Source organism: Chroicocephalus ridibundus, chromosome 6 (assembly GCF_963924245.1).
Source record: "Chroicocephalus ridibundus chromosome 6, bChrRid1.1, whole genome shotgun sequence".
Taxonomy (NCBI): Eukaryota; Metazoa; Chordata; class Aves; order Charadriiformes; family Laridae; genus Chroicocephalus; species Chroicocephalus ridibundus.
The window spans coordinates 37,583,260-37,608,723 of record NC_086289.1 but is presented as its reverse complement, the minus strand read 5'-3'; the positions used below and the strand labels follow the sequence as shown (position 1 = coordinate 37,608,723).

The following is a 25,464-nucleotide window of genomic DNA, read 5'->3' as shown; positions in this document are numbered from 1 at the left end:
CCATCATCACATAGATGCATCTTTTAGGGCCAGTGCTCCCAATTCATAGCTGTTTCCCCACTGTAGAGCAAACTGGGTTAGCGACCTGTTGGAATTAAACATCGTAATTTATTTTTCCTGCTTAATTTATGGTTTTTTGGAGTGTCACCTTGGTGTTGGGTCACCTCACTGGCTGTTTCTCCTTCTGTCCCCCCTTGCCTCGCTCAGTGCCCGGCGTGCGGGTGGGTGATCTCCCCAACTCCCTGGAGCTGATGACGGAGCGTCTGGGGGACGCGGAGCGCAAGAGGCGCCACGCCAGGAAGGACGACTACAACATCGAGGTCTTGCTGGCGGTGGATGACTCGGTCGTACGCTTCCACGGGAAGGAGCACGTCCAGAACTACGTCCTCACCCTCATGAACATAGTAAGGCTTGGCTTTGGGGGTGGGGGGCTGTTGGCTCCCACCTCTCCCTTGGTTTACTGCTCTTCTGATGTTGGAAATCTGTTATCCTGGAAAAAAAATGGGATGGGAGGGGAAAAAAGTGCTGCAGGAAGGGCTGTTCCTTCGGAGAGCCGGCTCTGGCATTTAATAGTGGCGGTAGTTGGAGTGATGGAAAGCAGAGCCCTCTTATCTTCATCTCCATCGTGTTTCCCTGGTCAACGGCAGGGTCCGGCGTGGTGGTTGCTGTCACTGTCTGTCACCCGAGTCCAAGAGCATCTTCTGCTTCTCCTGGCCCAGACCATCTCCTCCACATGGCCCAAATCTCAGCAAATGCTGGGAAAGAGGATGGTTATTGATTATTTCGTTTGAAATTATGATGTTTATTATTTATTTTGCAATTATTATGTTTATTGTTTATTTTGAATACTATTTGTTGATGGGGGGGGGTTTTACAGATTTTTCAGAAGTTTTTTCACGTTCCGTGGAAAACCTGTGCACCTTGAGGGTTAGTCAGATGTGTTTGAAAAGGAATTTATAGCAGCTTTATGGCGGCCCACCTTCTGCATCTCTCCTCACACGGTGGTGTGGAGCAGCCTGCGCTGATGCCCTACGGCTCTTTTCTTTCCTTTTTAAGGGAAAAAAATGTACATATTCCCCCAAGTCCTGAGAGATGTGGAAGGATCAATATTTATCTTGCAGGAGGTTTGCTGTGCTGGCACCTGGGTATCTGCAAATAGGGTCGGCGTTCAAAGATCTCTTTCACGCGCTCTCCCAGTTTTGTTTTGTTTTCCATGCTTTATCCTCACCTCTATTTATTTATTTTCATTTAAGTACTCTTTTTTTTTTTTTTTTTTTCTTTCCCATGGTGATGGAAAGTGTTTGAAAGGTGCAACCGGCTCAGAAATAACCAAGCTCTAAAGATGCTTTTTTGTTTTGGTTGGTTGCTTGTTTGTTTGGGCATTATTTCTGCCCCGGCAGGCAGGCTCAGAGCCGTATCGCCAGTAACGAGGGGGAAATTATCGACATAAGGGCTCAGGATTTGCAGGATCAGAGGCCAAGCATAACGCGGCCAGTCCCAAACAGAGAAAGATGTTGGTTTTGCGAAGCAAATTCCTCCATCGCGGCGTTTTGTTCTCCGGCGTGTTGCCCTGATGCTCGCGGTAGGATGCCCTCAGTGTCACTTAAATCCCCTCCCTGCGAGTTTCTCCTTGATGCGAGAAACTCCTTAATTCTCCTCAATCTTCCTGCGAGGGGGGAGCTGCGGGGTTCCCGCTTCTGACCCCGGGCTCTTCCCACGTTGCGGGGCTCGGAGATGATGTCATTTTTCCTTTCCGATCCGGGAGCCAGAGGCGGGAGGTCGGGGACGGCGGTGGGGGGAGAATGGCCAGTTTGAGCGCCCAGGGATTGTCAGCTCTAATCAAAAGGTTGGTTTTCAGGCGCATTTTTCATGGTTTATACCCCGCGGGCAGGACTTTTCAGGGAGTGAATGCGCGGGATGCTGCGCCGGGAGAAGGGAGGACCGCTGCCTATTCAAATAAAGGCCAGCACTGGAGACTTTAATGAATTAAATAAAAAGGGGGGGAAGCAGCATCAATAAAAAGGGGGGAAACCCCCCAGGATAATGCATGCAACAAATACTTCCCCCAAGTATTATTTCCTTCTATACAATTCCTCCCCCACCCCCTTCCCCTCCTTTCTTTCTGGTTTTTAGTGCGTTTTCTTTCCAGCTTTGCCATGACCTCTGTCCGCCTCCTCTTCCCTTGGCGCCGCCTCGTTTCCTTACCGGCTCAGATTGCCTTAAAATACCCGATTCAGCAGAAAAAAAAAAAAAAATTAAAAAAAAATAGTAAAAATGCTTTCTGGCCTGGATGGCAGAGGGAGAGGAGGGTGCTGGGGCCTGGTGGGGAGGAGCGTGCTGGGACCACACAGCTGAACACTAATCCCATTAGTCGGAGGCAACGGGAAGGAGGAGAGGCTTGGCCAGCCCTCTAACGAGGAAAGGACTTAATGAGCTGGGCTGGAGTACGCCGACGACGGGCGGGGGGGAGATGCCGCATGGGAGCCAGCTGGGAAAGCTGTTTTCCTCTCCAGATCGATCCCAAGGGAAGGGGGCAGCCAGCTTGGAAGTTGATAATAAACTTCCCTGGCCTTTTCTGGGGTTCCCGTTGCAGGGGCCAGGGTGTGGTGGGACACATACCCCTTCCCGCTGCTGTGCGGGCTTGGCTTTTTTTAAAAAGAAAACCACAACAAAAACCCAACCCCTTATTCCGTTGCCAGAAATGTGGATGCCAGGCTTTTCATTAAACGGTGCTGTGTCCGTCCCAGGGGGGGGCTGACACGAGGGTGACTGCTCCTTTTGTGCACCTAAGAGCTTCCCCGCGGGCTATCCGTCCCCGCTGGCTCCCAGCCCGCATTCCCAGCCTGCCGGTCCCCGCTGGGCTTGGAGGCTACGCCGGGATTTTGGGGTCGGGTTGAAGCGAGTGGCGCTAGGTGGATCACAGCCTTGGGAAAACGCATCCTGACTCCGATATGTTCTCACTTTCTCCTGTTTTTCCCTTGCGGTCTTCTGATGGTAAGCGTGGGGGGAGCTCCACCACCTTTGTTTCGAGTTGCTTGCCGGCCTCTGCTCCAAAAATCGGGAGTTTTGGCTCGCCTTTGCCATGGCGTGCCGTGTGCGCTGGAGAAGGCGCATCTGAACCTATATCCAAATGCCGCGCCGAGCATCCCCATGTCCATCCGAGCAAAACCTAGCTCCTTCCCTCACACTGGGCTCTTGGGATGAATATTTGGCAATGTGGTGGCATTGCCCTGTCTTGTGTGCTGCCCGTGGCGGGGATCGCCGTGCTGTCGGAGCAAAATTAGCATCTCCCAGCCACAGCGACGGCTGTGCGCCAGGCAGAAGGGTGGGAGAAGGGCTGGGAGCCGGGAGGGGACCCAACACCCCGTTAAGGGGAAGAGGAGAGAAAGCGTTTTGTCTCCTGCTTTGCATTTCAGCCTCGTGTCACTCAGTTGGGCTCCTTGGATTTCTCCTCTGGACTTCCCACCGCTTGCTCCTGATCGAGCCGTGCCGAGCTATGGGCTCTGTTAAGCCTGGGCCTGGTGTCACCTGGTTGGTTGGAGTTATTTTTTTTGCTGTAGGATATTGCCCGTGATTTGGTGTTTTCCCATTGTTTCGGGTTTCCAGGGAAACCCCGTGGTGAGTCAGAGCTCACACCAGGCTGGGACCTGCCCGGCTCCCCTCTGGCACATCGGCAGAATTATTGTTCCCAGGGGACAGAGAGTGCTCACACACACACACACACACACACACACGCACGTATGTTTGTTTTGGGGTGGTTCACGAGCCATCTCCTTGCTGAGTGATAATAACAAAAAATACCTCCGATGTCCCCCTTGATGTACGTAGCCTGGCGTGTTTGTTGCTATGTTTTTTGGGACAACACAGCCTGTTGCGTAGAGAGCTTGCGATAAAAATCTAGAGTCTTGCTGGAAACGTAGATAAGGTGGGTCAACTTTTCAGAGGGCTGCACGGGACGCGCATCCCCTGCGCTGGCGCGTGCGGGAAGCTCCACAACGTGGTCAGGAGGACTTTTGCATCCGTTCCTGACCCCTCCAGCCTCAGCAATGAGGCTTGGGGTGAACCCACTGGCACGAAAACCCGGCGAGGGAATGTGGGGAAAGGAGCTGAAAGATGACTTGGCTGTTCCGAGCGAGTGATCCCGGGGCTTTGAAAAGTCAGCTATTCTGCTGGTTTGGCAAATTCTTCTCGTGTCTCTCTCTCTCTCTCTCTTTGTTTTCCTTCCCTTGAAGAACGGCGAGGTCTAGACGGTTGCCAGAGCGGTTTGCTGTCGGGATCTGGCGTCTGGGGCCGGCCAGACGCGTGGGGATGTCGGTGGGCAAGCGTTCCTCCCTCCCAGCGCCAGCTCGCAAGGCGGAGCCATTCACCTCCCTCCTAAGAGTGAAGTAGTGAAAGGTTTATTAACGTCAAACAGTGATTTAACAAAGTTAGTAGTGAACGCGACGGTGCTTTACGAGATTCAGTGGGAAGGTACACTCGATTATTTCCTGCATAGAGGCCAGACAAGCTGCCGGGGAGACCCTCCCGTTGAGTCCTCGGTCTCAGAAAGGACCCCCTGGCTTTCCAAACCCCTTCTCCGAGAGGAGTCTGGGTGCGGCTGGATCCAGTCCTAGTCCCAGACTTGGTCAACGGTCTAGGTCTAAAGGATTATATCTGCGCAATCAGTCCTTCATATCACTTAGCTGAGATTTCAAAGTTTAGCATGCTATTAGTCACATACCGAGAATCTGTCGCAGCAAGGAATCTCTCAGCCTCGAGGAGTAGAACCCTAAGTGAGCGTCCCTGCTCAGGGGGAGATGCTGGCGTGCAGACTCTGCTGTGCAGGAGAAAAGCTCCAAGGGCTTTTGGGCTGCCCACTATTTATAGAGTAAGATAATTGCCCTATAGTCGTATTCCCGTGGGAACAAAATAACGAGGTCCCCACTCCAGGCAGTGGGTTGGCAGCCATCCCCCGAAGTCCAGGCACAACTCATCACACCTCCCACTGATGGTTGTGGCTTGAGCAGGAGCTGGGGAGGGGGAAAAAAGGGGGAAAAAGGGAGAGCACGCCACCACACTGGGCTGAGCCGGGGGGACGGAATTTATGGAGCGTTCTGGAGAGGACACACAAGGTTTTAATGTCCCTCTCATTCATTGCGATGCATTAGCATCGTCCCCTTGGCATGGCGGGGCTGGGGGCTTTGGCGTTGCCGGCGGGCTGGTTGTTCTTGCTGGTCTGCCCTTAATGCGCAGCCAGCCTTAAGGGCTGGTCTGTTTTAGGTGAAAAAAAAAAAAAAACCAAAACCATCCTCTTTTAAGTGAAATAGAGAGTTTCTTGACAGGTGACAGTATTAAACAGGCTGGGCACGCAACCACGGGGGCGAGAGGGATAAGGAGATCTTTATCCCATCTGTTTTCAGGGAGGCGGGTGCCTTTACAGAAGCCCTTTGCTGAGCAGGTATTTTCTGGCGGGATTTTCTTTGAAGCCGTTGACTCGCTTAATGGCATCCGCAGAGGGCAGGGGGAGCTGGGCCAAGCCTGCAAACCGCTCTCCGGGGCCAATTTCCGTCCCCTCCGCCAGCTTCAACCCACTCCAGGGTGGGCTGATGGGCAGCAAGTGATGAGCCCTTTTTTTTTTTTTAAATTTTTTTTTTTTTTTTATTTTTTGCTCAATCAATTATTTATATCTGTCTGTTAAGGGAAGCCCATAGCCTTGGGCAGTCTGGTTCCACATCTGCTTTCTGAATTAAGCTGGTAGCCGCAATGCTGCCCTCCCCTAGACACAAGCAGGGCTGGGGTCTGGGGTTAACCCTTTGGTTCAGGGGCCGGAGGGGTGCCCAGCCCCCCCCCCCCCCAGATGGAGGAGCGGGATTTAGCACTGCTTTCAGAGGAGGATTTAGGGGATTAAATTCCCTCTTGGAATAATACAGCTTCTTGCCTCTTAGTCCCTTTATGAGCTGTTTCAAAGCAGCTCCTGGTCCTGCTGCTGCCCGGAGCCACTTCCCAAGCAAGGAGGAGGAAGGATGCGCAGTGCCGGGAGGGTGTTGATGAGTTTAGTTGTCAATGCCTGTGAAAAGTGTGGCTGTTCCCAAATTTCCTTCCTCCTAGGGTAGCTAATGTTGCCTGGGGAGGGCACAGTTTGGGGCAGGGAGCTCTTCTCAGAGCTGGGGTCTGTTTGCAGGCACCACTGGTGGGAAGAGGCGTTGCTGAGCCAGCACGGAGCAAAGCTCTCGCCCCCAACATCTCCTCTGTTCGTCTTCCTTCCTCCCCTGGATGCCACCCTCCTCTTCTCCTGCTGGCTGTGGCAAATTGTCCTGGAGCATCCCTTCCCGCTCCCTGTGGGGTCTGCCGAGCGTCCTGCCAAAATGTCCTGCGCTGCTCCCTTGGATGCTCCGAGTCGTGGCTTGGCTGGGAGCTCCGGCTGGCGGAGAGGTCCCTAAGGCAGGACCGTGGCTCATCCCAATGGATGGAGGGGTCCTTGGGAGCGGGGAGGAAGCAGGAGAGTGCCGGTGGATGGTGACTGAAGCGGAGGCTTAACGGTGCTCCAGCTCCCAACAAGTGCTGGTGGGGGAGGAAAATGCATGAGGATTTGGGAAAGTGAAGGAAATATCCGTGTTTTCCCCCTTGTTCCTCTGAACCACTCCCCAGGTCCAGCTCTCTGGCTCTTCATGGCATATAGCCTGAAAAATACAGCGTATTTTTCATTTTTTCCCCTCTCTCCCCATTTCTCACCCTTTTATACGGCCTCATACAACATGCCTGAAGGCTGGAATGTTTTCCTAAAGGGTCAAACTCCTGATGTGGGGCTTCTCAGACCCGCTAACGTTTTCTCTGGGTTGCCAAAGCCTCCTACGGTCCAAAACCTGGGGCTGAGGGTCATCTCCCCTGGGGGGTTGGAGCTGCTTGTGGGCATGGATGCTTCAGTGGGACCGTAGGTATGAGTAACGCTCGCAGGCGGGAGCCCAGCTGCGGCACGGCACGACCTTCCTCCCATCTGTGCGCATCCCCCCACCCACCAAAAAAACCCCAGTTAGTGTCGGAAGAAATTCATCACATTCTCATTTTTCTTACAAAATGCTTTTAAAAGGTGAAGCAGTGTGAAGGAGCATCCCAACCACGATGAGCCGAGGATGGGTTGTTGCGGCGTTCTCTTTCCACGCCGATGAAGCAATGACTCCCCGTGGGGCTTCCAGGGATCCATTAACGGGGATTGACTGACAATTTATTTATTGGTTTATTTTCATTATTATTGATTTTTTAAATCCGTTGGGCTGCATTCAAGACGTGGTGGACCCGCATCACCTCTCTGCAAAGCCCTGAGCTGCTCCACGGGAGTATTAGTAGTCACAGGGAAATGTTAATGCTGGGTCTTTGGGTTTAAAAATGGCCTGGGTGGGTATTTCGAACAGAAGCACAGCCTAGGAATCAGAGGGGGGCTCGGGCAGTCTGGGAAATGTCAGACTTGGATGCAAGTAGTTGTCACTCAACCCTCGAGTTCAAATATAAGCTTGAAAAAAAAAAAAGAAAGAAAGAGGAAGGGGGGGGGCGGGGGGGAAGAAGAGAAAAGCTCCACGAATCTGGCTTTATAATATTCATCTAGGCTGGCAAGCTGTGATGGCACCGAAAGCAAACTCTTTCTCTCTTGGACAAAGTTGAAAAAGTGCATTTTAATTTAGACATTAATTCTAGTCCTTATGAAAAAGGGTTTTAATTTGACTTCCTCGGCTTCTGCGCTGGCCCCCCATTTGTGGCAGCGTTCATTTCGGAGACGTTTGGGAAATGAGTCCCGTTCCCTAAAAATGGTCTTTTTTTTGTTGTTGTTTCCTGAGCTGTATGTTCACATGTGCTGTGCAGGTGGGTGCTTGCGTGGGGTTATGGCTGTCGCTCAGTGCCTCTCTTGGTGGCCGGCTGTCACCGCCCTCAGCTCACAGGGACCTTCCTCACCTGGATGTCTTCTTCTCTTGGTGGCCCTTAGGAGTAGAATTTGTTTATTCATCCTAGAAACGCAGAAGGAAAAGGTTATAGCTCAGGATTTCCTTTGCAAAGTCATTTTTAATAGCCGACGTTGATAGATATCTCATTGACTCACAAGCCCTCCCTCTTCTTTTTGTTGTATTGTCTTCTCCTGGGGTTTCCGAGGTGGTAGGTCAACTTTGACTCATCGGTATAACTGAGTAATGCCCTTGCTTTGATACGATCCCTCGCCTCTCCCCAAAAAGCCATATTTTCTTTCCACCAAACGCAAGGATGCTGGAGGCCAAAGCATTTCCTTCCATCTGTGGAGTTCGTACTCCAAAGGGGGCAATGGCTCATCGTGAGATGCTCTGCGGTGGAGACAGCCCCCGTGGGAAACACAACCCTCCTCCACGGTCTCGATGGGATGGGTGATGTCATTGACCATCTGAACCACCCATCCTGGGGAAATTTGGCTTATTCCAGCTTGCTTTTTTGACGTCATGGTTTTTACACAGGGGAAAATAAAGATAAAAGCTAGGAGTGGGAGGAGGGAGATGAGATCTTTGCACCTGGTCTTGTGCGGTCTGGGAAAGCCGGGTAGGATGCTGAATGTGGGAGCATGGAGGACAGGAGGAGCTTGAGATGGTCTTAACTTCTGTGTTTTATTTCCCTCCCTTCTTCAGGTGGATGAGATTTATCACGATGAGTCCCTGGGCGTTCACATCAACATCGTGCTGGTCAGGATGATCATGGTGGGATACCGCCAGGTAAATACGGCGCTCGGATGTGGTGAGGAGGAGATGCTTTTCAGGCTGGCCCCTGCTGTTTGGCTGCTTTCCCTGCTCCAGCCCTGCCCCGCGAGGGAAGGAGGGTGGCTGAAATGCGATATAGGTGCAGCAGGCAGCTGCCCCTTCTCCCAAGGCCGGCAAGCGTGCAGCATCACCGTGGCTTAGTGTCTCATCACCATAATATTTAGCACTTGGGCAAGCCCCGGCTTGGAAAAATGTGACTGTTCGGGTCAGCCATCGAAGCCCAAGTGACAACTGTGCCGAGCAGGGGTGAACCTGAACCCTGGTCCAGCTGGTTTCTGGAACCCGAAGGTCTGGAGAGCCCCATGGCCACCCAGCCCCAGGGATGTCTCCCTGGGGAGATGGCGGGTGGCTCCCACCAGCCTTTATGTGCTTGCTCTGGAGTTTGGGGCGGGGGGGAAAACCCATGAGAGGCTTCCTCAGAAGGTCTGGGGTGGCAGCAGATGATGGGACAAAGGCAGCTTCCCAAATTGGCAGGAGCTGGGTATGAGCGAGGAGAAGCCGAAGCCAGGATCTCCTGTCTCCCAGCCGTGACTCAGCAGCCCTGGAAGGCTTCGCTGGCTGTCCCGCAGCCCTTGGGTGGCTTGGGCATGGGCAGAAGCAGCGCGGCAAGGTTTCGTGTGGTTTCTCAGGTTGCATTTATTATTTTTTAAGGCTCGTTTGAGCTTGGCAGCTGAAAGATTTTCTTTAAAACAATGTGATTCTTGTGGCCAGCCCTTATCCTACATGATGCATTCTAGCGAGGGTGTTAACGAGTCAGCACGGTGATGTCTGTCTGTGTGTGTGTGTGGTCCACAAATAAGCCCCGTTACGTCTTGGAAAAAGCTTGTTACAGAAATCTGCTTGGCCGGCAGAAACCCTAATGCCTCCTGGAGACCCGGGGGTGAGCAGATGTTTGAATCCGGGCGAGGTCCCAGCTCACCGCTGCTTAGGTCCGGCGCATCCCGAGTGAGTCCTCCTGCGCCTTCTTGTCTCCCACCTTGCACTTGGTGGGATGAAAACTCTGTGACTTACGCTCCAGGGTGCCAGGGGAAGGGCAGTATTTCTTACCTTTCTTTCCACTGCTGCGGCTCAGCGGGTACCTGCCTGAGAGCATTATTTATTTTACAGAGCATAATTTATAGAGCATAATTTTGCAAAATGCTAATCTTGAACAACAACAAAAAATAGGTGAAGGACAAGGTGACTGCTATGAAGCAGTCCTGGACATCTCCACCTGCTTTCTACTAGGGTCTTGGTCTCTGTGGGTCAGGCTTTAGAGGGGAGCGTTGCTCTGCTCATTGCTGAGCATCAGCGTCCCGCGACATCTCGACGAGGATCCCGTGCAGGAGCTGAGAATCCCCATCCTCTTCGCTTCCCAGCCGCTCTCCTCTTTTATCTCCTGCTGCCCTGAGTGCTTGTGTGACCAAAGAGGGTCATATACCCACCCTGTACCAGACCACATCCATCTGTGGGAATGGTTTCCTTGCTGTTTTTAAATAAAAAAAAGAAGATGCGAGGTGCTTTGTGGGATGTTGTTCCTTCTAATGATGGAGAAGCCCTGCTTAGGAGTCTTTCCGACCCCAAAACTCTTGGCAGGCTCCTTCCCCACTAACTTACCCACCTATTGATTGATTGATTCATTCATTCATTTATTTTAATTCTTTACCCAGTCAGTCAGCCTGATAGAGCGAGGGAACCCGTCTCGGAGCTTGGAGCAGGTCTGCCGCTGGGCTCACTCGCAGCAGCGCTCCGACCCGGAGCACGCTGAGTACCACGACCACGCTGTATTCCTCACCAGGCAAGATTTTGGTCCCGCAGGTATGCAAGGTACTGTATTTATCTCGATCAGGTATGTGCAGTTTGCTGGGGGAAAGCCAGCGAGGGGAGAGGACTTCTTGCGGGCACAGTCTGTTTCTTGGCCAGCAAGGTCCGGAAAAAGGTTATGAAAATTGGTATTTGTTTTTTTTCTTTTATGTGAAGTAGAAGAAAGACAGAATCAATGCAGAGCATCAACCTGAATGGATAACGAAATCATCTTTATTCATTCTGCCCTCCCTTTGGTTTCATGCACCGATCCTCCCCTTGTCCCAAAGTGCCCTAAACAATTCAAGGGTAACGTAAAAAAAGTGGACTACCACAGGGAGCATCATGGGGCCAATCAGTCCCTTCTCTCCTCTGGAGGACCTTTAGAACCTCGTTCTACATGGGTTGGTCTCTTGGTCCTCTTAGGACTGGACATGGGAGCGTTGAGTAAACCCTGGGCCAAGGAGGAGGTTGGAAGGAGCAATGGCAATAGTTCTCTGACCTCTCAGTGTAGAGGCCGACGTGGTCTGAGAAGTAAGAGACCTACGCAAAAAATTCAAAAAATTTGCAGGAAAAGCTTCTGGCATTTCACGGCTCCATTAGAAACACGGATGCTTTGATGGCATCATGAGAAGTGACTTCTCCCGGTTCTCCTGAGCCTGCTGCCTCCAAATTGCCACCTCCTCCTTCCCACACTGGTGTCAAGGTTTGAATTTCCCATCAGGAGGCTCCCTTTGATGCCACGAACATGCTGGCAATGTCACACTGATTTGTAGCGCGAGTCCTTCTGGTGCCCAAGGGAGGATGGAGAGATGGAGAAGGAGTATTGTCCTCACCTCGATTACCTCCCTGAAAAGGTTCTCCCCACAGCAGGGGATGAACCACAGGAGGCCTCCAGCTGGAAGCCCTCTTGATCATGCTGTTGGCCATCAAAGAGCAGAATTTGGGTTGTGCCAACAGCCTCCTCGCTGAGCTGTTGATCTGCCTTGGGCACCTCATCCAGAGTCACAGCAGCGTGGGTGAAATACCAGGTTTTGTATCGTTTTTCTAGACCCTTCCTGGCAAAGCGACTGTGTCCAAAGGCTTTGGTGAGAGGACCTTTTTTGGCATGTCAGCAGAAGAGGGAGACTGGCTGAACTTCCCCTTGGTGGGAAGGAGTCGTGAGATCAATGGAGTAGCCCGGCTCTAGGGATGCTCGTTCCGGCTCCTTCCCCTTTTCCCTGTGGAATTGGCTCCCTGCTTCTCACACATCGCTGGGATGGACGTTTGCTTTCTGCAGAAGTCCCCATGGCTGCCGTGTCCTTGCCTGGCTGTGTTGCATGGCACAAGGTGCTGGTGCTCCTCACCCATTGGAAACTGCCCTCTTGTTGGGATGCTGGAATAGTAACAATTTGCTTACTCTTGCCTCTTTTTCTCAAAATGATGTCCTTCTAGCTCCATAAACATCCCATTTTCAGCTCAGGGCAATGAAGGACCAGACTGCAGCACCTCCAATACTTGCTCGTGGCATATGTTTGCTGGTGGTATCTAAGCGGCTTGCTGAGGTGATGGCAAATACCTGCTGGCTTCTTTAGCCACTGCTGTAGAGCGTTGGGAAGCACGAAGCATGTGCTCTGCTCATATGTACCCTGAAGCTGAGCTGAAGGCAGAGGTGGTCCTGCCCCAAAGACCTAAAGCAACAAGCTGGGAGAAGGGAAGCCTTTGAGGATGAAGTCCTCCAAGTCACAGGGACCTGGGAATGGAGCCTAAATGTCAAGCCCATGCTTAGCTCATCACTCGTTACAGTTGTGTGCCCAGTTGGCCATGGCGATGAGGCTGAATCTGACTTGTTAACCCATGTGGTCCTCTTAGCCCAGGCTATCTCCATGTAGGCAAGCCAGCTGTGCTCCATCACCGCATCCCCACCATACACAGCTTGTACCTCCCTCTATGTTGTGTCACCTCCTCTTGGCCAGTAAACCAGACCAGCATCTGGTCACGCGGAGCTTGCACCTCCTGGCCACACTGGGTAAACGGGATGCAAGTCCTTGCAAAGCGTTGCGGTCTTGGTTCTTCTCTGTTGCAGGTCCAAGCTGAGCCCTGAGGAGGTTTACAAAAACTTCCCGGTGCTGGCAACATGCTCATGGCATCTCTTGATGGGGTGGGAGCAGTTGTGGCCAACGCGGAGCAATTTTGGAAAGATGATGCAATTGTTGCTTGGGGAATCTGGGAGGCATGAGGGGCCCCTAGGGCCAGGAGGAATAGCTGAGCTGCCCTCGCACGTGGGCTGCAAATAAACCTCTGCCCTTCAAAGAGAAATGCCTCTCGGTGGTGGACAGATGGGTTGTAAATTATTAATTGCTGCTGCTGAAGCCCCGTCTAAACCAGAAGAGTGCTGCGTCCCTCTGCAGCGGGCGGGCACGGAGGGCTTTCTGGCCCAGGCTGGAGGATGCTTTTGCTCAGATTTAATTTGTTGCCCTGTAATCACCCACCTTGGAGCAGGCTGGTGGTCCACCTGGAAGGTCAGAGAGGCTGAAGGCAGGTAGGAAATGGTCCATAAAGAAGAATAAAGCGCGTTCAGAGGAAGCAAGAGACGGGCTGGTGTCTTGCTGGTATGGTGAGGACGTGCCGCTTCTCCTGTGTGCGCGTCTGGTAAGCGTTTGCAGTGTCTGGTAAGCGTTTGCAGGCTAATCTAGTCTTTACCAATTAAATTTTTTCCAAGTAGTCACTTCTTGCCGTCGTTCTCTGTGGAGAACCCTTTACTTCTTCCTGTTATTACTTAGAGAACTTGATTCTGAGAGACCAGTGTCTGCCTCCCTGAGCATCCACCTTTTCATATTCCTTTGCCCCATCTCCCGCTCAGACATCCACAGCCCCTTTAGTTGGGAATTTTGTCCCATTTCCATCCTCGGCAAAATATATTTGCTCTCCCCTTGTCTTGAAGACTTCCCACATCTTTGCTCTTTCTTGTGGCAAGTTGCGTGGGGCGGAGGAGAATCTTTTAAAGTGATTTATCCAGGATTTGAGTTGCTACTGTTATGGCTAAACACAATTATCTGATTCTGTCTCTCAAGCTCTTAGTTTGGCCCGTTACTTTTTGCCTTCCTTTTGACCACAGAGCTCGTTGAGCACGTCGCTTCTCCGCTGTCTTTCTTAAGGTGTTTTAGTTTATTTGTTGGTTGGAGTAAGTCTCATTGCCCACTTGAGTGTGGGGAAGATGAAAAACAAATGCTTCCCCCAGTAAATAAAACCCAGAGTGTATTTATCGAAGCTGCTTTGGGAAGATCCGTGTCATTGCGGAGGCTTCTCTGAGGTTGCGTGGTGCTCTGCAGGCAGAAGCGAACTCGCTCTGCATGTAATGAGAAATCGGGGATTTATTTAATCTTGGGCATTTTGCTCAGCCACTGGGGTTCACCCGACCTCCCTCACTTGGAGCACAGGCAAAAATGCATCCGTCGCTTCCCACAAAATACCATGTGGGTGAGCCCTTCAAAAGTTCCTGTCTGGACTTGTGAGAAATTAAATTATTGTGACGAGAGAAGTTTCCTTTACAAGTTCCAGTGCAGGTGGACACCCTGGAAAATCTCCACTCAGCTGATAAATAGAAATACCAAGGGAAGTGCTCGCCCCAAATCCCCTCGGTTGTGCCCGTTGTGATGGTATCTTCTGGGTGTCCAGTGGTGCAGCACCAACACGTCCCTTGTCCCATCAGGCATCTGATCCGCTTGGTGCGCCCACAGAGTCGCCTGCTGTCGGCTTTAGGGCAAAACTGTAGGAAACCTTTTATTTTTTGCTTTAATCTCTTTTCCTCTGCCAGCTGCGTGGTGCCGCGACCCACCCGCTCGTTTGGCTTAGGAATTAAGTGCAATCCCATCCTTTCCTCTCCGCCCTCTTCCAGGGCAATTAGTTGCCAGTCGCTGCCTCGGTGTGGAGCAAGTGGCCCAGGAGGATGGTGATGGGTGGGCTCCGTGAACGCTGGTTTTGGCCAGGGTGTGTGCAGGAGGGCGGGCGTAGGGGTCCGAATCCGCCCTCAGCTCGTGGGCACCCCTCTCCTGCTGCAGCTCAGCCCCCCTCTTGGCTCCCCGAGCTTTCCTCTCAGAGCGTCCCTATCCCCCGGGGCAGAGTTATCCAGCATGGTCCTGCCCTGCTTTTTTTGCCTCTCGGACCTGTAAGCCTTTCCTTCACTAATTTCCTTCCCCTTGATGCCAAAAAGGGTCAGTCTTTAAAAAAAAATTAAAAAAAAAAAAACAAACTGGGAAGTGAATTCTAGAAGGTGCCAAGGAATTAATTGAATTGGGCAGAAATAATGCGTGGGGGGAGCAAAAAAAAAAAAAAAAAAAAAAAAAGAAAATGAAAATAAAGCAAAATAGAGATGATGAGGCGTTGCCGAAGGGGTGGGGGGATGGCTTCCCTGCCCGCAGCTGCCCCACTGCACTGCACTTGGTCGAGGGCTGGGGGTTGGGGAGGTGCATGGTGCTCCCCAGCTCGCTGTGGGGCTGGTTGGGTGCATGTGGGGGAGCATCGCAGGGGTCCCCCATAGCCTGCGGCGAGCGAGGCTGTATTTTTGGCTCTGGGTGGGGGGGACACCTCACGCCTTCTGTTCTTCTCTCTTCCTTTCCCCTTTATTTTTTTTTTCCTAACAAAATAGGATGCGGGGGATGCCGCATCGACAGCGATAAAGCACCTGTGGGTCCCTCGGCTGCCCGCTCGCCAGCCGAGGTGCGTTGGCACGAGGGCAGAGAGATGCCGGCGAGCCCCAGCATAACCTCAGCCTGGTTTTTGGCACTGACAGCCGGGATGGTTGTACTGGTGAGCGGGTCCTTGGGCTGCCGTCCAAGGGACCTGGGCAACTCCTCCTCCTCCTCCTCCTCAGCGCTTTCCTCTACCTTTTCTCCTCCCGTTGCAGCGAAGCCTCGCGCAGAGCTGGGGCCCCTCTTAAATTTGCCTTGTGCCAGACCTCTGCGAGGAGGAGGAGCCGGGAGAAGGACAGGAGGCTTCACAGCTCCTCCTCTGCCCCACGGCTGGAAGAGATGTGGGGATGCTGGTGGGCATCACCAGCGAGACAGGAGTTTTTGAAGGCGACCAGCTTTGCCTCCGGCAGGCCAGGCTGTGGTTTTTTGTGTTTTTTTTTTCTTTTTTTTTTTTTTTTTTTAATTTTTCATCCCCCCCTATTTCTCAAAGGTTTTCTCCCTCCTCTCTTCCTCTCTCCTTCCCTTCTCGCTCGCCGCAGGCTACGCACCGGTGACGGGGATGTGTCACCCGCTCCGCAGCTGCACCCTCAACCACGAAGACGGCTTCTCCTCGGCGTTCGTTGTCGCCCACGAGACCGGCCACGTGTAAGTCGTGGGGACAGAGCTGGCTGTCCCCTCCGGTGGCTTTTCCCCTTGCTCCGGTGGCCTGGTGGGGGCAGCATCACCGTGGTGGCCGGGGCGGGACAAGCGTGGTGGTGCGTCTTTCTTTGCAAAAGGGACTTTCTGCTGGCGCAGGTGTGTGCACCCCCGCGGAACGGGTGGGTGGGTGGAAATACCCCAGGAACCCGACTTTACACCAGCTTTTCCCCCCAGGTTAGGCATGGAGCATGACGGCCAGGGCAACCGCTGCGCCGACGAGACCAGCATGGGCAGCATCATGGCACCGCTGGTCCAGGCCGCCTTCCACCGCTACCACTGGTCCCGCTGCAGCAAGCAGGAGCTCAACCGCTACATCCAGTAGGTTGATTTTAATCGGGGACGGGGGGAGTGTCCTCCCTTGGGATGGTGAAGCTCCTGCGCGAAGCAAGCGGTGCACAGGCCGTTGGGGTTGCTTGTTTTGGCCAGAATAGCAAAAACGGGTCCTCGGGAGGTTATTTTCCCTTTTTCTTCTACTAACAGCTTTGGTGCCTTGCATGAGTCTGAACTGGTTTTGGGCTGCAGGGGCAAACAGGAGCCTGATAAAAGCTGGAGATGTCAATGGAGCAAGAGTTTGCAGAAGCTCCGTGCTGGTGCAGCCCAGCTCCAGATCTCAAATGCTCTTGCCGTTTGCTTCGGGCAGCCTGCGTGGTTTCCCCTTAAGGCTATAAAATCATAGAATTATAGAATCACAGAATGTGTTGGGTTGGAAGGGACCTCTAAAGGCCATCTAGTCCAAATCCCCTGCAGTGAGCAGGGACGTCTTCAACTAGATCAGGGTGCTCAGAGCCTCATCCAGCCTGGCCTTGAATGTCTCCAGGGATGGGGCCTCCACCACCTCTCTGGGCATCCTGGGCCAGTGTCTCACCACCCTCATTGTAAAGAGCTTCTTCCTAATGTCTGATCTAAACCTGCCCTGCTCTAGTTTAAAGCCATGTTGTGTGCTACGTAATAAAAAGATGTAGAAACGGGCCAGGAGCTTTCTGGGCATTGAGGCCAAGAGGAGTAGCAGGAAAGTGGGTGGCGGGGAGGGCGGCGTACCCACCAGCACCAGGGTTCTGCGTCCCCTAGGGAGATGGAGGCAGTGGAGGGATGCTTCTCTTTGGGAGACTCTGCGCAGTTGGTCTTTGCTGGGAAGAGGTTTTCCAGCGGTGGGTAGTTAGCGTCAGCGCCGAGATCATTCAGATTTCTCAATGTCTGAATTGGGAGAGAGGGCTGGGGGTGAGGGAAGGGGTGAAGGAGGGAAATCCTCTCTGCGTTGCCTCTGCCCTGCAGCTCCTACGACTGCCTCTTGGACGACCCCTTTGAGCACCAGTGGCCCACCTTGCCCGAGCTGCCGGGCATTAACTACTCCATGGACGAGCAGTGCCGCTTCGACTTCGGCGTGGGCTACAAAACATGCACGGCGGTGAGTACGGAGTCAATGCAGGTGGCGTGCCCCCACCCCGGCACCCCCAGCCAGCCGCTGCGGGGGCAAGGAGGCACCTCCCCGCTGCCATCCCAGCCCAGCTCCTCTCTGCTCCCCAGTTCCGCACCTTCGACCCCTGCAAGCAGCTTTGGTGCAGCCACCCGGACAACCCTTACTTCTGCAAGACCAAGAAGGGACCACCTTTGGATGGGACCGAGTGCTCTCCAGGCAAGGTAGGGGCTGGTCCTGCCTTGGGAGGGGACGGGGACACCCTGCAGGGCAGCAGGCGCTGGGTGCCCAGTTTTTAGCTGGCGTTTGCTTCTTGTATTCCCAGTCTGTGCTCCGAGGAGGACTTTTGTGCTTCTTCTGGTCCGCCTGCTTCTGTGGAGAAGCCGGACTCGTGTTGTCACCTGGCAAAAGAGTGATGATGTCATTGCACGTCCAACCTCGTGGTGTCATCAGGCTTTTACGTTAGGCTCTTTTCGCGTGCCCATTAGCACTGTATGAAAACGTGGATACGTTGGAAAAGCCCATGTAGTTCTCAAGCGGTTCTTTGCTGGAGAAGGGCTTGGTGTAAAGTATCCAACAACTTTTGATAAGTTTCTGTATAAATGCCAGCAATCTCGCTGAAGGTGCAGCCTCCTGGAGTGCTGGTTCACCAAAAGCTTCCTAAATTAGGTTTTTTTGAATCACGTACAGATGTGTTACATGTCTTGCTGGCACGTGGCTCCAGAGGACTGCAACATCTGGGCTGGGAGGTCCTCGCTTCAGGCCCATCATGGGTTTTTCCCCACGGCTGGAGTTAAACCCCACGTCTGGGTGCCCATAGGGTGACACTGCAGCTGGTCCTGCTGCCGATGGGAGGGACGTGCCTGAGGACACGATGAAGAGCATGTTTCTCCCATGCTTTGCAAGCTGCGAGGTGTTTTTGTAGTGCTGTGGGTGTAGGAGGGATCTCTTTGCTGGTGCTGAGTGCTTTGGAACAGGCAGGCATGGAGCTCACCCCTGTTTCTCCTCCCTTCCTAGTGGTGCTTCAAGGGTCACTGCATCTGGAAGACGTCGGAGCAGCCCTACAGCCAGGACGGCAGCTGGAGCTCCTGGTCCAAGTTCGGCTCGTGCTCCAGGACCTGCGGGGGAGGTGTGCGCTCTCGCAGCCGGAGCTGCGACAACCCACCGTACGTTGGTTTGGGCTCCTTTTAGTTCGGGCAAAACTGGAAATGGCCAAGAGCCAGAGGTTTCTTGCTCTTCCTCTTGTGCACTCTGTTGGCAAGGATGGGGACATCTGCTCCTGCCCGGGCTGTGCCAGGCATATAAGGTCTCTGGGGAGACCTTATAGCCCCTTCCAGTATCTGAAGGGGGCCTACAAGAAAGCTGGGGAGGGACTTTGTGCAGGGGCATGTGGTGATAGGATGGGGGGTGATGGCTTCAAACTGGAAGAGGGGATGTTTAGATGAGATATTAGGAAGACGCTTTGGCCCAGGTTGCCCAGAGAAGCTGTGGCTGCCCCATCCCTGGAGGTGTTCAAGGCCAGGTTGGATGGGGCTTGGAGCAACCTGGTCTGGTGGGAGGGGCAGGGGGTGGCACTGGGTGGGCTTTAAAGTCCCTTCCAACCCAAACCATTCTATGATCTGGGTGCTGAGCTGCATCATGTTTGAACAGCATCCCCCGCTGATGCTTTTTTAACCCACCCACTTTATTTTCCAGCCCGGCATACGGTGGGCGCCACTGCCCGGGAGCCACCTACGAGTATCAGGTGTGCAACGCTGAGGAGTGCCCGGGGCCCTACCAGGATTTCCGTGCCCAGCAGTGCTCCAAGCGCAACTCCTACTACACCCACCAGAACAGCAAGCACGCCTGGCTTCCCTATGAGCATCACGACGGTGAGCGGCGGCAGGTCCTTGCAAAGCAGCAGTAGCCAAATTGTCTAACCTCCAGAGGAAGCCATGCTGGTGGCCATCACCACGGGATGTGAAGAGCTGGGTTGTGAAGAGCTGGGTTGTGAAGAGCTCCTCAGCTGGAAACTAGAGCGCAATAAGCCAGCATCAAGCAGCCAGGTCCTTAAAATCAGTCTCCTGTGCTCGCCCTCAGGTGGCACGTTAGAGGAACCCAGGTGTTGGCTCTGGTTCCTTCTGTCTCAACGAGCACCAGTTGGTGGGCTGAGAAGATCAGCCCATGTTGAAACCTCTCCCTGCTCCTCCTGTGCTAGTAAGAGGACAGCCCTTCACACTGGTAGCCAGAGATAAATCCCTTTGCGCTACTTCAAAAGTTTTATCTGTGTGCTTTGGCACGCAGAGGACTTGTTTTCCTTGGAGGGGGTGAGATGACCCGTGCTGCCTGCTCGCTCCCGGAGCCGCAGCGGAGGGGAGCGTGCCGCTCTGGGCTGGGCTGGGAGCCAGGTCCTCCTGGCTGGCTTTGTGTTCCTCCTGCGCACAATGCCTCTTGCATTGCAGCGTCACGTCGCGTGTCCAGTCCGGTTGCCTTCTCTCCATTTCCTGAGGGTGCTGGGCAAAAGCGCAGGCTCTTGAGCAGCAAACGGACGCGGCCGAATAAGGCGCGTGAACACCCGGGCTTTGGAAATCTGACTGCGCTGAGGTGTACAAGCTGAGATGGGTTTCTATTTTCAATTGCCCTAATGTATTTCCGCAAACCCCGTTTTTTCTTCCCCGTCCCTTCCCCCCTGCCCTTTTTCCCCTTTACTTTTTTATTTTGCCGCAGATGCTCAGAAGTGTGAGCTGATCTGCCAGTCTGAGGGAACGGGGGACGTGGTCTTCATGAATCAGGTGGTTCACGACGGTACCCGCTGCAGCTACCGAGACCCCTACAGCATCTGCGTCCGCGGCGAGTGCGTGGTGAGGAGCCAATGTCTGCTGCGTCACCGTCCTTGTCCCTTACCTGTCCAGGAGGCAGCTTGTGTATCCCCTCGACCCACTGTCCCTTGGGGACGCATGTCTTAGCCTGGGGACCGACCTTGTGCGCAGCAAAGGGCGATGGGGATGGCGGAGCATTGGGATGGGCTTGCAGGAACGTAACCCCGTGCTCGTCTTCTCTTCCCCACGGGTGACAGCATGTCGGCTGTGACAAGGAGGTCGGCTCCCTGAAGCAGGACGACAAGTGCGGGGTCTGCGGCGGGGACAACTCCCACTGCCGGACGGTGAAGGGCACGCTGGCCAAGACCCCCAAGCAGCCGGGTGAGCGGGTTGGGCGGGTTTGGGAGAGGGATTCAGTCAAGGTCAGCTGAGTTCACACATAGGTGCATGTCCAGGTGGAGCAAACCCTCTCTTTCTCTTCCCTCCATCCTTCCTCCCTCCCTTTCCACAGGTGTTTTGAAGATGTTTGAGATTCCGGCTGGGGCGAGGCACCTTCAGATAGAAGAGATGGAGCCAGCATCCCACAGCATTGGTGAGCACACCGTAGTTTACCTCTCCCTTCACCCGCTACCTCTTTCTCGGCCCTGTTCTGACAATTCCCACCCAGAGGGTCTTGTTTGGGTCATTCCAGTCCTTCAAAGGTGGTAACCAGAGGAAATGATGTTGAAATACCTCCTTTCTCCTCCAGCTGTTAAGAATCAAGCCACAGGTAACTTCATCCTTAACGCCAAGGGCAAAGAAGCCAAAAGCCAAGTGTTCATTGAGATGGGCTTGGAGTGGGAATACACCGTCGAACATGGCAAGGAGAGCCTGAAAACCAGCGGTCCTCTGCATGAGGCCATCAGTGTTTTGGTAAGCCTGGATGATGTCTCTCACCCAGCCATCACCAGGGCTGTCACCCAGGGATGACTGTCACCCAGAGGTGTGGGGAGAGGAGATGGTCTGCGATGGGATGTAGGAGGTGATGGAAGGATTTTGGTAGAGAAAGGGCATAGGGCATGGCATTAAACCCAGGGAAGTGAGCTAGCCAAATGGAAGGGGCAACGGGCTGCATGCAAGAATGGCCTGAGGACACAGTGCTTGGGTGTTTGCCTTTGAATCCAACTGGATTTTCCTCTGTGCAGTAATTGCTTACGACTCCGCGTCTCATTTTAGTTATACTGGTATTTGGGGGAGTTAGGAATTGGGTTCCCTGGGTGCCCAAGGAAGGGTAGGTCTGTGCTCCCATCCGTCCCCGCAGCCGGTGCTGGCTTTGGGCGTAGACTGTGGTCCTGCAGGTCAGAGGAGAGGCCAAGGGCATGCCACCCAAGGCTGGAGTTGGGATCTTTGGGCAGCGTTTTTCTCCACAGCTGGAGAGGTACGTTCCTGAAGGGTAGACTCTGTGTTCAGAGCCCACCTAATCATGTCGGAGGTAGTAACTGGGTTTGTTTCTCCTACTCTTGTACTGTACCACGTGGTCATCGTTCACTTCTTTTTTCTTTGATGGCCTCCTCTTCTCTTCCTTCTCCCATGGCATCATTCCTTCCTCTCCATCCCCCTCTCTGATTGTCCTCTCTCTGCCTGCAGGTCATCCCTCAGGAGGAGGAGGCGAGGAGCAGCCTGATGTACAGGTACATCATCCACGAAGACCTGCTGCCCATGATTGGAAACAACAATGTCCTGCTTGAGGAGATGGATTCCTACGAGTGGGCCCTCAAGAGCTGGTCTCAGTGCTCCAAGGCGTGTGGAGGAGGTAGCTTTCCCTTCGTAGCAGGCCACGGCGCGGGCTTGGAAGGACGCTTGGGGTACGTTAGGCAGCACGTGAACCCTTTGGGGCATCTCTGGCTTGGAAACACGCAGATGCCGTTTGAAATCGTTTCTCCTTAAGATGACAGATGGCAAGGCTTTAGACCTGGACCTGATACCGCGTGGAGGCCTGGCTTTCTTCTTCACACCCATACCCACGTTCTTTGCACCTCTGTAATTTGGGGGATCGACCATGAGTGTTAGAAACCGTTATTGCAGAGCAGTTTAGAGGAGCATTTTAGCCAGATTTCTTACAAAAACAGGCTTATGCGATCACGTGTGCGTACCTTTGCCTGTCCATGTACCTTCTATGAGTTTTGAATTTGTTGGCTGGTTTTAACCCGATTTGAGCCAATGGGCAGTGATTTTGCAGATGACTGCTCCTAGAGCTTGCATGGAGATAGGTGGGGACACACCAGTAAGTGCTGTGTTGGAGGGCAGGTAGCTCCTGGCAGAGTTATTGCTGGATCATTCCCTCTGTCAGGAAGCACGTGTGCCCCCATGCTGGCACCGGGGCGGGGGTTTGCTGATGAAAGTCTTGCCTTGGGATCTGATTTTGAAGCTGCTCTGAGCGGGTGCTGGACCAGAGCCCTCCAGAGGTCACCTCCAACCTAACCCCACCCTCAAGTGATGGAGAAGACCTCGTGCTTTCACCTCGCGCCGTCCAGCTGGCGGCTGGAAGATTTTGGGGCTCGCAGAGCTGGAAAGCGAGCCCTCGCGGGCTCCTGAGACCTTGCTGCAGCAGGGCTCGCGGCAGGGCAGCCGGCAGCTCGTGGTTAAGGCTGGCTTAGCCCCGGTCTGGTTGGCTCCCAGGCCAGCGCAGCTTCTTTACGTTCCAGCAGGTCTTTGGCTGGGCTTGCCACACACTGCCATTTCCGCCCCCTTGCCCCCCACCCCCCCCCACCCCGCCGCCCCCAGCCCATCTGGAGAAATAAAGGCAAATCTGCAGCTCGCTCAGTGCTCGTGGCTGTGTATCCCCCAGGAAACTGGTGTCTTGACCTGGGTTTTTAGGAGAGCAGCTTGGGGGAAGGAGCGGGGAGAAGGCTGAGTGCTTCACCCTTCTCTGTGTGGGCACCCCAGGGCAGCCTGGGTGACCCCAGGAGGCTGGGGGGGAGGTGTCCGGCACCCACAGGAGCATCCTCGGCAAGCCTTGGTGAAGCACTCCTTGGGGTCCCACCTGAGCAGTGACATCCGAGAGCATGCATCCCAGCAGGGACGCAGGAGAGGGATGGGGAGCCGGTGGGACCCCATTGCCTCCCCACCCATTCTCTTCCCCCCGCTACTCCGCCTTCCCAGGCATCCAGTACACCAAGTATGGCTGCCGTCGGAAAAGCGACAACCGGATGGTGCATCGAAACTTCTGCGACAATGGCAAGAAGCCGAAGCCGATCCGGCGGCGCTGTAACCTCCAGGAGTGCTCCCAGCCAACGTAAGCCTGTCCGTCCCCCGCCCGCCCCTTGCCCCGTGCTCTCATCCCCTGTGATATATGTATATAAATACCTATGGTGGGTATTTAGGGCTGCGTTGGGAGTGTGTTGGCCACTTCCCGGCGCTGGCGTCACCTTGTAACATCTTCCATGTCCATCCCCGTGTTGGCAGGTGGGTGGCGGAGGAGTGGGGGGCCTGCAGCAAGTCCTGCGGCAAGCTGGGGGTGCAGGCGCGGGCGGTGCAGTGCGTGCAGCGCCTGCAGGACGGCACCAACCGCACCCTGCACACCAAGTACTGTCCCGGCCAGCGGCCCGAGACGCGCCGGCCCTGCAGTCGACTGCCCTGCCCCGCGCAGTGGAGGACGGGCGCCTGGTCCGAGGTGAGGAGCATCCTGTCACGGCAGGGTCGGGAGGAGGAGGGGTATAGGGGCAAGGAAGGAAGGGCCAGGTGGTTGTAGAGCTGGCTGGTCTGGTGGGGATTGGGGGTAAGGGTACAAGAGTGGGCGATGTGACGTTTTCACCAGGGTTTTGGGGGAAAACTCAAAAGTTAGGCAGGCTATAGCATCCCTGGGCATCCCAGCGGGGAGGTGGGGCAGGTTTGCTGGAGAGGGGGAGGGAAAGCCCTTAGTAGAAAGCAATATCCACCCGAGAAGTCATCACTTTATAGCCCCTTCCAGTCCCTAAAGGGGCTCCAGGAAAGCTGGGGAGGGACTCTGGATCAGGGAGGGGAGCCATGGGACAAGGGGGAACGGTTTTAAACTGGAAGAGGGGAGATTGAGATGAGATCTGAGGAAGAAGTTCTTTGCTGTGAGGGTGGTGAGCCCCTGGCCCAGGTTGCCCAGACAAGCTGTGGCTGCCCCATCTCTGGAGGTCTTCAAGGCCAGGTTGGACGGGGCTTGGAGCAGCCTGGTCTGGTGGGAGGTGTCCCTGCCCAGGGCAGGGGGTGGCACTGGGTGGGCTTTGAGGTCCCTTCCAACCCAAACCATTCCATGATTCTACGATGTGCAAATACTTGCAAATATTTGTCTGTCGGGGCCTGCCGGCTCCCCCCACCCCATCCCTGACTGTCTGTCTGTCTGGGCGCAGTGCTCGGCGAGCTGCGGGGAAGGCGTCCAGCAGCGGCAGGTGGTTTGCAAAGGCAGCGAGAGCGGCGGGCGCTGCGAGGGCGACAAGCCGGAGACCGTGCAGGGCTGCCACGTGGCCCTCTGCCCGGGTGAGAGCAGGAGGAGGTGGCACTCGCAGCAAGGGGACATGTTGGTGGGGACCAACCCTCTCGTGCGCCTCCAGCCCATCTCGGCTGCGGGGGGATGCTGGTAAAGGAGGTTGTGTTGAGCATCCCTGATGCTGCTGTTAGAGAAAGGGTTAAATGCCAGCCAAAATGTTGGCCCTGATATTTGCTGTAGATGGGTTTGGGTTTTCTGGCGGTTTGGGGATGCGAGGGGCTGGGGGTACGGTGGAGGTGGGCACCTGGAGTTCATCTCGAGGTTTTTCGGGTGGTTTAAGTGCTGGGCCAACCCAGTGCTCCCCAAGGGACCTCGTTTTTAAGGAGATTCCTTAAAACAACAAAAAGAATATCTCCCACCAAATCACCTTCCTGAGGTATTTTGAGTGTCTCCCACCTCCCGTGGCGGCTGGGCATCGTGGTGCTCTCTCCGCAGGGAAGCTCTCCGGTGACCACAGCACGCCCAAAGGCCAGCGGGTGCCCCAGGACGGACCCAAAAACCCCGTTAGCAAGATCTCCTCCCGTAAGTCTCCCTGCTTGGGTGAGGGCAACGCTTCCCGGCATCACCCTCCCGAGGGGCTTCTGCAGCCCACTGCGGGAAACGCTGGCAGCTGGGAGGGAGGATGCACGTCCAGCAGCGGATTTGGGGTGTTTTACCCTCCGCTGCAGCATCCCTGCCGCCGCTGCTTGCGAAGCCTGCCGCTCGGTTGCCATCTCGTGGCGTCTGGGATCTTGCAGTTCCCACTGCCTCCGGCTGGGCACCGTGTTGCCTCCCAGATTTTATGCCGTTTCCTTTTTTTTACCGTGAACTTTTTTCAGCCTCCCGTGTTTAGGAAAGGTGGGAGATTGCTTCTGGCTTT

At 54.4% G+C, this 25,464-nt stretch overlaps 1 protein-coding gene across 3 annotated transcripts in view; it reads left to right on the top strand.

The window, feature by feature from the left end:
* Positions 1-25,464, top strand: part of ADAMTS14 (ADAM metallopeptidase with thrombospondin type 1 motif 14) — a 38,707-nt gene that overhangs the window by 9,609 nt on the left and 3,634 nt on the right. The window contains exons 4-21 of one of the 3 annotated variants that reach the window (XM_063339540.1): positions 208-404; positions 8,619-8,702; positions 10,397-10,544; positions 15,739-15,844; positions 16,073-16,216; positions 17,171-17,303; positions 17,423-17,536; positions 18,330-18,478; positions 19,008-19,183; positions 20,019-20,152; positions 20,368-20,491; positions 20,622-20,702; positions 20,859-21,022; positions 21,737-21,902; positions 23,252-23,384; positions 23,555-23,762; positions 24,469-24,595; positions 25,041-25,127. In XM_063339540.1, coding sequence (XP_063195610.1) covers positions 208-404; positions 8,619-8,702; positions 10,397-10,544; positions 15,739-15,844; positions 16,073-16,216; positions 17,171-17,303; positions 17,423-17,536; positions 18,330-18,478; positions 19,008-19,183; positions 20,019-20,152; positions 20,368-20,491; positions 20,622-20,702; positions 20,859-21,022; positions 21,737-21,902; positions 23,252-23,384; positions 23,555-23,762; positions 24,469-24,595; positions 25,041-25,127 — 2,475 coding nt within the window. Of the gene's footprint in view, positions 1-207; positions 405-8,618; positions 8,703-10,396; positions 10,554-15,738; positions 15,845-16,072; positions 16,217-17,170; positions 17,304-17,422; positions 17,537-18,329; positions 18,479-19,007; positions 19,184-20,018; positions 20,153-20,367; positions 20,492-20,621; positions 20,703-20,858; positions 21,023-21,736; positions 21,955-23,251; positions 23,385-23,554; positions 23,763-24,468; positions 24,596-25,040; positions 25,128-25,464 lie in introns of those variants that run through there. The other 2 variants (XM_063339539.1, XM_063339541.1) reach the window with 2 other exon arrangements.